The sequence below is a fragment of the Tamandua tetradactyla genome, chromosome 6 (assembly GCF_023851605.1).
Source record: "Tamandua tetradactyla isolate mTamTet1 chromosome 6, mTamTet1.pri, whole genome shotgun sequence".
Lineage (NCBI taxonomy): Eukaryota > Metazoa > Chordata > Mammalia > Pilosa > Myrmecophagidae > Tamandua > Tamandua tetradactyla.
Window position 1 is genome coordinate 70,757,418 of NC_135332.1, and position 13,315 is coordinate 70,770,732.

At 46.0% G+C, this 13,315-nt stretch overlaps 1 protein-coding gene across 3 annotated transcripts in view; it reads left to right on the forward strand.

Moving 5' to 3' along the window:
- Nucleotides 1-674: 674 nt before the first annotated feature.
- The window catches only part of PGS1 (phosphatidylglycerophosphate synthase 1), a 45,674-nt gene continuing 33,033 nt past the window's right edge, over nucleotides 675-13,315 (forward strand). The window contains exons 1-3 of one of the 3 annotated variants that reach the window (XM_077166128.1): nucleotides 706-816; nucleotides 7,151-7,435; nucleotides 11,214-11,403. In XM_077166128.1, coding sequence (XP_077022243.1) covers nucleotides 11,398-11,403 — 6 coding nt within the window. In that variant the 5' untranslated portion in view covers nucleotides 706-816; nucleotides 7,151-7,435; nucleotides 11,214-11,397. Of the gene's footprint in view, nucleotides 817-7,150; nucleotides 7,436-9,117; nucleotides 9,740-11,213; nucleotides 11,404-13,315 lie in introns of those variants that run through there. The other 2 variants (XM_077166126.1, XM_077166127.1) reach the window with 2 other exon arrangements.

Below are 13,315 nucleotides of genomic sequence, written 5' to 3' on the forward strand. Positions count from 1 at the left end.
CTGAGCTGATTTGGCAACAGATTGTGCAATTCCGAGGTTCAGTTACAGCCTGTGTATTTGGGTGAGGAAGGTTGGGGACTTTTCATTCATTTCACATAGATTTGTTGAGGCCACCCTGCCTATGCGGTTGGGGGGTGGTGGTTCGTAGCTGCTGGAGCTAATAAGGTGAGACACGGTTTCTGCCCCAATCTGGGAGGGGTGGTGGTGATGAGATGTGCTATGGCTCGGCGCACCTCGGTGACTCTAGCGTCAACCCAGTTTTGTACCTGTCTACCTTACACCTTATGACACCTTCAAGTCCAGCCTGAAATACATAATGGGTCTCAAAAAGTGATCCCCACTGCTGATCTATGAGCGGTCAATCTGACAAGTGGTGAGTAACGGGTCTTGTGTTTTTCACGGTATCTTCCTCTTGGACCTGTGGCAAGTGAGCGCAGGAACACGGGTCGCTTCGTACACCTGTGCATACCTTTCCCGCGAGTTTAATGCACAGGACTTCCCCCCGTCCTCCTAGGGAGCGACCACTGCCTTCCCTGCGTCCCCCGAGGGGAAACTGACGCTCCCGCCTACCCCCTACCCACCTAGTCCCGCTCCCCTGCGCGCGGCCGCGGCCGCCGTGTCCACGCTCGCCGTTGTCAATAAAGTTCGCGCGCGCCGGAAGCGGAAGTGGTGAGTCTCCATGGCGGCGGCGGCGGTGGCGGGGCCGGTGTTCTGGAGGAGGTTGCTGGGCCTCCTGCCGGGCCGTCCGGGGCTGGTCGCTCTCCTGGGGCGCCTGTCCGACCGCCTGGGCAGAAACCGGGACCGCCGGCGCAGGAGGTGAGACAGGCGGCCGGGTTAAGAGCGCGGCGCCAGCGGTCTCGGCCCCGTGGCCGACTCCCCGGCACGCTGGGTGGCTGCATCCAGCCCCTCCTGGGCTCCTGCGCCCGCTCCCACCGCTGGGGCCCCTTTTCGCCGCCCGACCCTCTTGGCTTCGCGCTGGCCTTCCGCAAGGAGGGGGCTGACCTCCCTTGACTGTCTGTGGGACCCAGCCTGTAGGCCTCTTGCGCAGCCCTGCGAGACCTCGCTGCCCCTCTCCAAGGGCTGCAGTGGCGAACCCTGGCCACTGTCCGCTTATACTTTCGAAGAGGGGCAGTATTTGCATTCACGGAGCTTCGGTCAGGCTCCTGGGACTAAGTTCATGTCTTTATTTGGATACCAGGATGTCAGTGATGGGAGAGGCTTCTTGTCACGAGAGAGGGGTCTTTTCCTTAAGTAATCCTGGTTGGGAGGTGACTTGGAGGGAGTGAATCAGCCATGCTGGGATTTTGTGCATGCGGTGTTTCTCACATCCTGCCAGAGAGGGCTGTGAGGCAATCTTGAGTCAGTAACACGCAGGCCTGGGAAGAGGAACCACTTGAACCCCCTTTTACACTTTCAAAGGGCCTGTGTTCTGGAAAAGTACTGAAGTGAGTTATGTAAATGGTGAAGTAGGCTTTGAAGCAATTTGTTCGAGCAGTGGTCTTTTAAAATAAACATTTGCTGAGAACATGCTGGCCTACCAGGCTGGCGGCTGTTCTTAACATTAGAAAAAAAATTCTTGTGTGTGCACATAGTTTTCTTATTAGAGAAACTTAGGCCTTACACTTGATCCTAAAACAACAACAATAACAGCAAAGAACAGCACACACCTTAAAACGACATCCTTTAGTTGGGTTTGCTCTTAAGTTTTATGCTTATGGTTACCTCCGTGATATTTGATTTCGTGACCTTCAGTAAACAGAACTGTGGTCCAGTCATGTGTGTTGATTCTAGGTATGGAAAGGAACGTGCTTCATAAGAAAACATGCTGGGTTATGGTGGGAGATTTCCAGCAAAAATTCAGGTCTGATTTAGGGGAACTTTCAGGTGATAGAATCGGGGGGTGGTGGTGGTGGTGGAACTCTTGGAACCTATTGATCAGAATGGGCTCTAACTTTCATGTCAGTAAATAGGTGGGAGTGAGGTGTAGAAGACAAGGCCTTCATTTTCTGTAATCAGTGTTTAGCAAAAAATTTGTCCATCCCAGTAGGTAGTGGAGTCAGATGACTTCTACATTCTGGCGTTGAACCACTGAGAGATTTGGTTTACAGTTTGAAAAAAAAAAGAAAAAAAGTTGTATCCTCAGAAACATGATATTGGGTAATTTGTCATTTCCCTTTATGTGTTTAAACTATGTGGTAATTTCATTATTAATCATTGTTTTACATTAGAAGTGTTTACTGAAGGGTATTGGGGCAATCTCCACAAATTCTTTCAGAAAAGCCCATTTTTCTTTGGTGTATTTTTTTTTTTTTTTTTTGGTGGAGGGAGTTAATGTAGGGAGTAAGGGGGTTAGTCTAAACTGATTTCCTTAAGTCCTTTTGGTAAATAGTATCAATGGGTGCAGCTCATCTGGCTCCAGGTTACTTTTTGAGTAAAAAGGGAGAGAGATGGCCAAGGAGCAAACAGCTCATGCTGTTTGTGGAAATACCGTTAATGCTAGAACTGAGAACAAAGGCTGTGGCCAGTATTGAATGGTCCTGTAGGTCTCTGACCCTTTCCTTGCCTTCTTGGGTTTACAGACCTTTTCTGCTTCTTTGTGACCGTGGTGTTGGATTATTCATGTCCGTTGTGGCCATTCACCACCCTCTGTTGGGTGCTGACTTTCGTTTCTGCTCTATTGTTCAGTTGTACCTCCCAATTCCTCATTCCCCGAATGATGTGGTTTCTTGTAACTCTTCTGGTCATTGATTCATTGATACTAGTTCTGTGTAGTCATGAGCTTAACTTATTTTAGATTGGAGCTTGCCGGTCTGACTCAGCAGTTGGAGTGGCCGATGAGTCCTTGCGGCTAGGAAGAGTAATGGTGAGAAGGGACGGTTTCTTTTACTGCATTGGTTTCCTTTTAGGCATTAAGACAGCAAACACTACGCTTCTTAAAATGACTTAAAAATGATTTCTGTTTAGTGATCTGGGAAATACTGCTGTTTCTTTCTAAGTAAGCTTCTGAGTCTTTCATTATCATTTATGGACTACTGGGTTCATTTAATGTGTACAATATGCATGTATAGAGAGCTCTGCTGTGCTGGGTACCCAGGATGCAAATATAAACCCTTGAGATGCTCAGTCCCATAAACACAGTTATGATAATGGAAGGTAAAAGTCATGGCACACCTAGAAGGGGCACCTGGAGGTCATGGAAGGCTTCCTGGTGGTGGCAATGGAGATTTCAGTTGTGTTTCCAGGTAGGGCGGTAGGAATAGGTTAGGTAGAGATGAGGGAAGTGGGTGTTTAAGGAAGGATAGTGTGTGACATGGAATCGTGATTGATCCCACAGATACTCAAACTATTTCCAGGAGCTGACTGGGGGTTTTAAGGAGGAGAGGAGAGAGAGAGAGACAGGAGCAAGCCAAAAGGACCAGAGGTCTAGGGAGGCAAGCTCTGAGATTCCATGTATGATTTATTTTGATGATGATCCAAACTTGAAATTGTGGGGACTTATTCCCATGGGCAGTGGGAATAGAAAAGAGTTTAGATTAGAATGAGCACTGATGAGGGGAGGGTGAAGGCGAGAGTGAGGAGGAGGTAGGTCATGTCTCTGACTTGGGTGGATGGTGGCACTTGTCACTAAAACAGGGAGTAAGAAAGGGAACCTAAAGGCCAGGTTTGGGATGGGGAGCTGAATTTGGAGCCTGTCAATTAGCTCCTGGATGCGTCTTAGCCGAGGAGTTCAGCTTGACTATGGCAGATCTGGACTAAGGAGAGGGTGACCAAAGCTACAGATAGAGTCCCCACCCCAACCCCATCCCTGTTGTCAGGCTGCACATAGTGGCTTGTCATTTGGAGTAAATAAGCCTAGTGGGGCTGTGAAATGTGTCATGTGGGTGTTAGTTCTTAGTCTTGAAGTTGCCTGTGATACAAGGAAATCTTTTCTCCGTGGTTTACTGTTTTTTTTTTTTTTTAAACTATTTTCAGTTTACACTGTACATGAAGAAAAGTGGTTTTGAAACTCAAATCTTTTTTTTTCTGTATTCTAAGTATATGATTGTGTGTATGTAAGGGGGCTTCTAACTTCCTGAGTTATAAGAGGGAAATGGTTTCTTATGTTGTAATGGCAGGTGAGCACACTCTTGTTCAACTTCTAAGTGGTTTCTTCTCTGAGGGACCAATGGGAGACTGCACTAGATGTTTTAGGGAGGATGAGACAGATGATTTCCAGAAATTACTTTTTCTTTGAACCTTGTGACGTTGGAACCCAGTTCTCTGTACTCATTAGGGTTCAGTACATCCATCTCTTGCTTCATTTATAGCTGTAGACTAGGTGGGAGGGGGTATTTCGAATCAAAGCATAATTTCTCCAAATAATTCAAACTTGATTTAAAAAGTATGTATATTTTTATTGAGAAGTCTTCACACACATACATTCCATACATGGTGTACAATCAGTGGCTCACAATATCATCACATAGGTGTGTATTCATCACCATGATCATTTCTTAGAACATTCACATCACTCCAGAAAAAGGAGTAAGAAGAATAAAGAGGTGCCTTCCCATGCAAAAAAAAAAAAAGAAAAAATTCATGTGTACTATACCCCTTATCCCTCCCTCTCATTGACAATTAGTATTTCCATCTATTCAATTTATTTTATCCTTTGTTCCCCCTATTATTTATTTAATCCTTTTTTTTTTATTCATCTGCCCATTTACCCTGGATAAAAGGTGTATCAGACACAAGGTTTTCACAGTCACACAGTCACATTGTAAAAGTTATATCTTTATACAATTGTCTTCAAGAATCAAGGGTATGGAATACAGCGCTACAGTTTCAGTTACTTCCCTCCAGTCACTCCAATACTTCATAAGCTAAAAAAGGATACCTGTATAATGCATAAGAATAACCTCCAGGATAACCCCTCAACTCTGAAATCTATCAACCACTGAAATTTATTTTGTCTCATTTGTCTCTACCTCCTTTTGGTCAAGAAGGCTTTTTCAATCCCTTGATGCCAGGTACCAGCTAATCCTGGGATTTCTGTCCTACACTGCCAGGGAGGTTTACACTCCTGGGAGTCATGTCCCACATAAAGGGGAGGGCAGTGAGTTCGCCTGCTGAGTTGGCTTAGGCCATGTCTGAGCAACAAAAGAGTTTCTCTGGGGGTAACTCTTAGACCTAATTTTAAGTAGGATAGGCTAAGCCTATCCTTTGCAGGAATAAGTTTCTTAGGGGCAAACCCCAAGATCGAGGGCTTGGCCTGTTGATTTGATTGTCCTCACTCCTTGCAAGAATATCATAAATTCTCCAAATGGGAAGTTGAATATTTTCTCCTTTCTCCCTATTTCCCCAGGGGACTTTACAAATACTTCTTTATTCACTGCCCAGATTACTCTGGGATATATCAGGGCATGGCGCTAACCTGGACAAACCAACAAAATCTCACACCCTATTCAAGATTCTGTGTGTTTATGGTATTCAACTAAGCTGGCCATAAAAGTTAAATTAAAAATGCACTACCCAAAATATAAATTTGGCACCAAATAAACATCTCTCCCTTTGTTCTCACACAGAGGTTGAAGTTTTAACATATGGACAATATCATCCTTTACCCTGTATTCTGATTTACCTTAGTCCTATCCAGATCAGCTTCATTCTCTACTCGAAGTCTGATCACCTTTTCAACTTTTTAAACAATTCCGGTATGGGGTACTCCTGACTTTCATAGCTTCATACTTGAAGTTTCTGGGAATGACCAGGTTATAAACAAACAGCTCAGTATCTCAGAATTTAGAAATAACAGTTAAACCTCCCGAGTATATGTGACTGCTCTATAAGCTTACAATCCAGGACCCTTTATAATAGGCTCCAACCTGATAACCAATGTTCTCAACTTCAGTTCACTGAGTGTTTGTAATATAGTTAATCCATATGATTGAGGCATGATAATATTTGTCTTTTTTTCTTGACATTTCATTCAGCTTATAGTCCTTAAGGTTCATATACCTATTTGCATGCCTCTCAACTTCATTCCTTCTTGCAGCTGCTCCGTAGTCCATTGTATGTATATACCATAGTTCCCCCTTCCATTCCTCAGCTGTGGTACCCTGAAGCCACCTCCATCCATTGTGGATCACAAACACTGCCACCAGAAACACCAGTGTGCAAATGTCCATTGTGTCCTTGCAGTCAATTCTTCCAGGTATATGCTGAGCAACGGGGTGTCAGGATCATGGCATTCCCACCCCTAGCCTCCCGTGGAACCACCACACTGCCCTCCAAGGGGCTACACCCCTCAGCTTCTCTACCGACATTGAATAGGTACAACTTTTTCTCCGCATTTTCTCCAGCACTTGTTTCTCTCTGTTCATCTTTAAACAGACAAACTTGATCTTGCAGTGAATTAAATTAAGATTTGCAACTCACTGACTTTCCCAGGTGTAGCTTTATTAAGTTAATATTAACCCCCTGAGCACATTCCCACTGGGGAGGAATTGGTGGTACGCTGGTGGGCTAGAATTCAGAGGTCTTGTTCATCATCTACTTGAAAACATTTGCAATCTAATGAATGTAAATGAATCATTGCCAAGGCTGTTGAGGGCTGGTGAAAGCCTTTTGGAGTGGCAGTCCCTGGGATAGGTTCTCATCAGGCACTTTGCCGGGGCTCCTACATTTGGCTACCTGAGGTATATGGTAAGTTCATAAATATATTTTAGATTTATGGTCCTTCCGTGTAATCAACTTCCGCTGGGCTAAGCCAAGAGGAGAGTCATCTGGTCAGCGTGTAGCTGAGTGCTGGCAGCCGTCAGGACCTCTCCTGGCTCCTTGTTTGAATGGAGCAGGCCGTTGGGTTTTTGCAATCTACAGGAATCTATACTCATTTCCCTTACCGGGTTTAGGTCTTGCCTTAGTCAGGAAGGGCTGACTGCTGCCAATGTTGCAGGAAGTGTGATACCTTCATATAGTTTCTTGAGCCTTTCTCAGTAAAGTGTGATGACTGTTGCTCTTTTCTCATCAATGTACTTTTTTTTTTTTTAAATGTTTAAATGCATTTGAATGAAGGGGGAGGGTGGGTTTTTCTTAAAAAATAAATTTCTGAAAATATTGCAATCCAGAAAGCTCAGTTTTTTTAAAAAAACATCTTTTTTTTTTTTGTCAGTTTGTACAGATTTGAATGGGATCCAAGCCACAGAGTTTGTACTGTGGATCTTATCTTAGAGTCCAGAAGAGCTTGTGGGCCTTTAGACCAAGCCTCTGAGCCCACAGACAGGGACACTTCATTAATGCACTGTGTGTGGCACAGAGAACACGACTTCTTGCGCCTGTCCAGCACGGGGTAGTGGCTGGTGGCTGAAGACCGTTCTCCAGCGTCCCTCTGTTTGCCCCAGTCCCCTAGTACGAGAAACCCTAGGAAGTTGGCCTGCTTGCTTGTGTCCCAGTGATGGTGAGTGACCACCACATGTTGTGACCAGGGGAGGCAGATGGGTGTGCTCAGACACCAGGAGAGGGTTGAAAGGGACGCCCAAGGGAAGGTAGACCTGGGTGTGACTCCCTGATGTCGCATTTCTGTACTGGTATCTCTGCCCTGAGAGCGTGGGAGGTGGGACCCGTCTCCAGACAGGAAAAATGGAGGTGCCTGTGGTGTTTTTCCATGAAGCATGTGAGCTTCAAAATGTTTGGTGAAGTGGAAAACTCCTTTCTCCCCCAAGAAAAGGAGAAATGCCTTCTCCTATTTTCCTGGAGGCTTCCTTGGATTAATATCATTTCAGCTGCTGGTATGTTTTCACTATTTCGACTTAGTGGCTTACTCTGACCAAAGTTCTTCTGTGATCCTGTGTCCCTCGAGCACCGGCGCATATCATCTCACCTAGGAGAGCTTGGCATGCTGGGCAGGTTTCTGCTGTCCTTGTTCCGCTTTCTGTCATAGCGGTGGCCCCGATCCAGGGACTCAGGTACAAGAGACCAGTGCGCCAGTGCCCTCCCTCCTTCGTTAAGGCGGTTCAGGGAATTTTTCTCCAGGTAAGTTCCAGAAGAAGCCTTAAATTACATGGCTCTGAACATTTGCCGAGAGCCAGGTCTCATGTGGGTGGTGGCTGCTCTAGTGGCTGATTAGACCGAGGGAACGCATGTCCCATTTCACCTGTAGAATCACAGCCTGAGGATTGGTTTGCCCCAGTTCCTTGTTCTTTGCTACCACTGCCACCAGCTGAGGTCTGTACCGTGGAATAGTGCAGCCTGATTTTGTATAGAAGGGCGTGGATGGTATTGGCCACTTGCCCTAGCCTAGTTTCCAAACTCCCCCAACACTCCAGAGTGAAAGAGTGAGCCTTACCATCTGACCCCCCTTCCAACGCCACTGCTATTTCCTCTCCCTGTGCCTAGAAGTGGGTGCTAGATGGTATCTGGAGACATGATTCAGGGGCATTCGGGTGTAGATGTGGAAATTGTGTGTGTTCACTGGTTTACTTCTTGGTGGTGAATGTGACATATAGCTAAGCTTTTCAGGTAAAATAACCATGGCCTCTCTCCCTCCCTCAATCCTCTTGGGGGTTAGTATTTTGAAATAGGACATGTGGTTTCTTAGTAAACCTCCCTGGTGGGAGGGGAATTACTTATGCAGGTGGTCAGTCCATGGGGACTGGAATTACTGAGCAGTAGGGGCTGCTGCTAGCATGGGGATGAACCTTTTCTGAGAAAATTCCAGTGTGGAAAGCCAGGAACTAATCTTCATGGGGTTCTGGCTGAGGTGAGAGGGGGGAAAAAGGGCCCATGAGCAGGCTTTGGAGAGGGCGGCAGTGTACCTACAGAGCAGAAGTTGGTATCTTCTGCTCTCACCCATGCTCCACAAATGTTGTGTGTCACGTGCGTAACTGTGGCCTCGTGTCCTGTGTTGTGATTGTGGCCCCTCTCTAGGTGTATTTTTGGTTGGGTCTCCTTCACATTGAGTCTGTGAATTCTAATTGGCTTTCAGCTCCTTCTCTCTAACAAAAATAAACCTGTCAGTACACAAATTAAACAGGAAGCCAACATAAAAAAAAAAGCCTTCAGTAAATCTTGGACTGCGGCCCTGGTGGAACATTCCCAAGGATTGCTGCTTGGCAGGAAAGAGACCTGTTCAAGGTAACCCTGGGGTGTGGTACTTTCCTAGGCAGGCTGAAAATGAGGGGATGGACCTTACACTTTTTTCAACTTTTGTTTTTAGTGTTCCCTGCACTGCCTGTGGGGTCCTCTTGGGGTTTTCTGTTGAGGGGGTGATTTCTACCATTTCTTGCTTCTTGCATTTGTTTCCACCTTTCCTTGCCTGGTGGTCCCTGTTTTCAAAGCCCACACAAATGTGTGACACTGGAAAGCCTTCCTAGTAACCCCAGCACCACTGAAGTATATGGACTGTCTGTTTTGACATTTCCTTTGTTGTTTTCAGCATGTTCTCTTATATTCTAGTTAGGTGTTGGTGGTGTGGAAGTTTGGTGAGGCCACCAAGATGCTGGGGGGCAGGCACTCTGCCTGGTTGTTCATTAGTGCCCTCCACAGGTACATAATGGGTGCTCAGGTGACAACTCAAATTGAGGCACAAGTTGGCATTTGCCCTCGTGTTATTTGCCATGTGCCAAAGAAGCACTTCCTTGTCTTAATGCATACATGAAGGAAGGGTGTGGGGAACTGACGAGGTAGCCTCGGAGGAGCAGGTGATGATGGGTTCTTTTTCCTGTGGTCTGCCGGACGATGCTGAGTGCCGGGAGACTGGGAGGTAAGTTGATCTTAAGGTGCTGTGGGGTTTTCCACCTCAGACTGTGTTTAATTAATGAATATTAGACTTTAAGCCCCCTTTGGGGCTTCAAATTGGTAGATTACTGTGCAATATTCCTGGGTCTCATGGTTTTCCGGTTGAATCAAAGTTATTTGAGCACAGCAGAATGAGTGTGGCCTATGGCTTGGGAAGTTGAGGCAGCAGCCATTGGTTCCATATTTGGGCCTTTCATTGGCAAGCTGTGCTGTTCCTAGAAGCAGATGAGGCTTAGAAAGCTGGTGCAGGGGAGGGTGTTCATCACTGTCGTAGAGACAGTGGGAAAGGAGAGCTTCTCACCTGGGCACTGTGGCCCAAGGCAAGGCCCAGACTTTCCAGGACATAGACTGCCTGGAAGCTACCTTCCACCCATTGACTAAAGTTTTCTTGGCAGTGGATTGGTCATGACAGATTGGTGGGCTTTCTGGGAAGTACAGCTGTAGGCCATCTGGTGTCTGTGTAGGGACATTTACAAACCCTGGGAAGACTCAGCCCTTTATCATGAGGCAAGTGAGTGAAATCATCTTCCTGGAATCTGTAGCTATTCAGGCTGGGGGTATTTGAGCATCTTTCTCCCAGAGTTCCTCTTGAGTCTGTGGTAGAAGGTCATCCACTAAAGAAATGTTCCTGCTGCTATTTGCAGGGCTGGAATTCAGACTAGAGTCTAGTTTGTGTGGGAATCACAATGTACAACTCTTCCACCACCTGCGGGCCTGCAGAAATGCACTTCCCCAACAGAACTGAGCCTACTCCCGTGTTTAGCTTCGGTCTCGATTGGAGCCTGCCAGGGGAGCAGGTTTATGTGTCAGCCCAGTGTCAGCCAGAGCCTAGGAAGCATCATGGGGAAGGGCTAGCTCTTGCCATTGCTTGCACCTCTTGAGATGAGCTCCTCCTCCCCATCCTCTTCCAGCTCCAGCTTTTCTTTCCAAATCTGAGTCTTAAAAAGTTCAACAACTCATTTTCCTGCTTCCTTCCTTTTCTCTAGTCTCTGAATAGAAGCCTTATTTATCTCATCAGTTGTAAGGCTGGGGGTCTGGGTTGTAATACTCAGACTTATACAGATTTATTCTTGTTTTGGACATTTTTCAGTGGCCCCTGAGGCCAAATGTTTTTGAGGTGATTTCATTAAGGGGTAGGGTTTGTGAATTTACTCGTGGCTGATTTGGGTCTGGCCTCTGAGTCTTCTGGAATCATTGTGAAGTTTGGGGTTTGTCCATAGGCATTGGCACTTCTCAACTAACAGGCTCCTTGAGGTGTTAAAGGAAGGGGAGCTGACAGATAAACTCTTTTTCAAAGTTTGACTTGGGGGTCACTTAAAAATGTTCCAGAAAATTTGAAATTTGGTGGAAAAAAAAAAAACAAAACCCTTCTCTCTCAATGTCTGAGAGAGGCTTTTAAGGCAGAGGACTATAACCTGTCTGCATCTTTCTGTAACCAGATCACCATGGCTGCTGCTGGCACCCTTGCTGTCTCCGACTGTTCCCCAGGTCACCTCCCCACCCTGCTGCCTGTGTCCAGAGGGCGTGCACAGGTTCCAGTGGATCCGAAACCTGGTCCCAGAGTTTGGCATCTCCAGTTCTCATGTCAAAGTGCTTTCTTCCCCTGCAGAGTTTTTTGAGCTCATGAAGGTAAGTTGTGTTGTAAGGAAAGAGGGTTAGAAGCTTGGGTTAGAGGCTTTAGAGGATAAGGTTGGCTGAGTAGCAATAGCTTCTTCTATTCTAGAAGTTTTTTTTTTGTTTTGTTTTGTTTAGTTCACCTTTTTTAATTAATAAAAAAATTAACAACAAAAAAACAAAAATATTAACATATCATTCCATTCTACATATGTACTCAGTAATTCTTAATATCATCACATAGTTGCATATTCATCATTTCTTAGAACATTTGGATCGATTTTATTCTAGAAGTTTTGATGGCTGCTTGGCTTATTCCTTTTGGGCTCCCCTTGTAAGATCTCAGCATCACCGAGCTTGAGTCGAGCCATAGCAGAAGCTCATTTGCTTAGCCAATGGCCCAGGCAGATTCACTTCAAGAACAGTGGTACCGAGGGCAAGGTCCGAGGTTTTGGTTCTTTTGAATGCATTGACTCCATTCCTTCTGTGTCGGTGGTGTTGGTTGCTAGTTACCTAGAGGAGAGTTAGTGAGGACCTGTGGGCCACGCAGGTATGCCTGTGATGCTGTCTGGGGAGAAACAGAACTCCCTGTTCAGTACCCAATAGGCCTGTGCCCCTGGAAACACCTCCAGGATCCTTTGGTGTCATAGCTGTAACGTGAAGGACATGAGGATATGGATGGCTCATTGGTGGGATTTGACATGTAGGAAGTGTCCAGAGCCTCTCATTCAATGAAGAGGCAGGTAAGGGTAACTGGAAAAGGTGGGCATCCTGGTTTTAGGTCTCCTGCTCTGGTTCTGTTATGTGACTCTCAGGTCTGTGCTTTCCCTTTCCTGGTAGCAACTTCACGTCTGAACGGTTCAGCTTTCAATGTCTTATTCTGGTTTTCATGCCATGTCTAGTTCTTTGTGGTAAAAAGGCTAATTGGAATGCAAAATAGTTCAACACTAATGAATTTTTTTTTTTTTTTTGCACAGGGAATCAAACCCAGGTCTCTGGCATGGCAGGCGAGAACTCTGCCTGCTGAGCCACTGTGGCCTGCCCACTAATGAATTTTTATTACTGTGAATGCTGAATTCACATTAGCAGTCATTTTAGAATTAAAGTATCCTGAGATCAGGCATGCTAATCAGAATGCTGGAAGATTGTAGGAGATATATGTATAAGATTCATTTTTGTTCAGAAAATAAACTTTAACCCATGTGAACGCTTATGCATTTTTTTCTCTTTCACCCTGTGGTTCGTGTCGACTCACACTTTGCTTAATGCCTTGCTGGCTAATTCAGAATACACTCTGTGTGGGAGTGTGTATGTCTACTTTGTCTTGTGAGTGTGTGCTTTCATTCTCCCACACTCTTTCACTTACCTGTACTACTTGTCAGACCTGTGCATCCTTGTTGGTATAGAACTGAGGCTTGGGCTGTTTTGCCCTTTGTGCCTATTTGTTTCTTTCCCTGGCTTTAAGAAACAGGTTTTTCAAAGGAGGTTCTTCTCAGCGTCCTCCTCACCTCTGTGTGAGTGACGGTCTCCATGAGGTGGTGCTTCCTTGACTAAGAGGCTGGGCCATGCTGGTACCTGCAGAGAGAGGGGGGAGGTTGCCGAGGCCAGCAGTGTGGGCCGGGAAGGAACCCAGGCCTCCTCTGCCTGCCTTCTGAACTCAACCCTGGGCAGATTCTTCTGGCCCATATCATACCAGCTGGGCTGTGTTTCTTTCCGGGACAGAGAGAGCACCCTGTGTCAACGAGAAGAGCACACAGTGTTGGTTTCTGCCTCATCCCAGGCCTTCATCCCAGCAGAACTGCTTCTTGGAGGACCTGGCCTCCTACAGCCAACACTGAGATATTCTTTTGCTTCCTGAACAAAACTGACTTCTGCCATCCTTGTTTCTCTCTTTGCAGTTACCACCTCACAAGCATCTATGATAGAT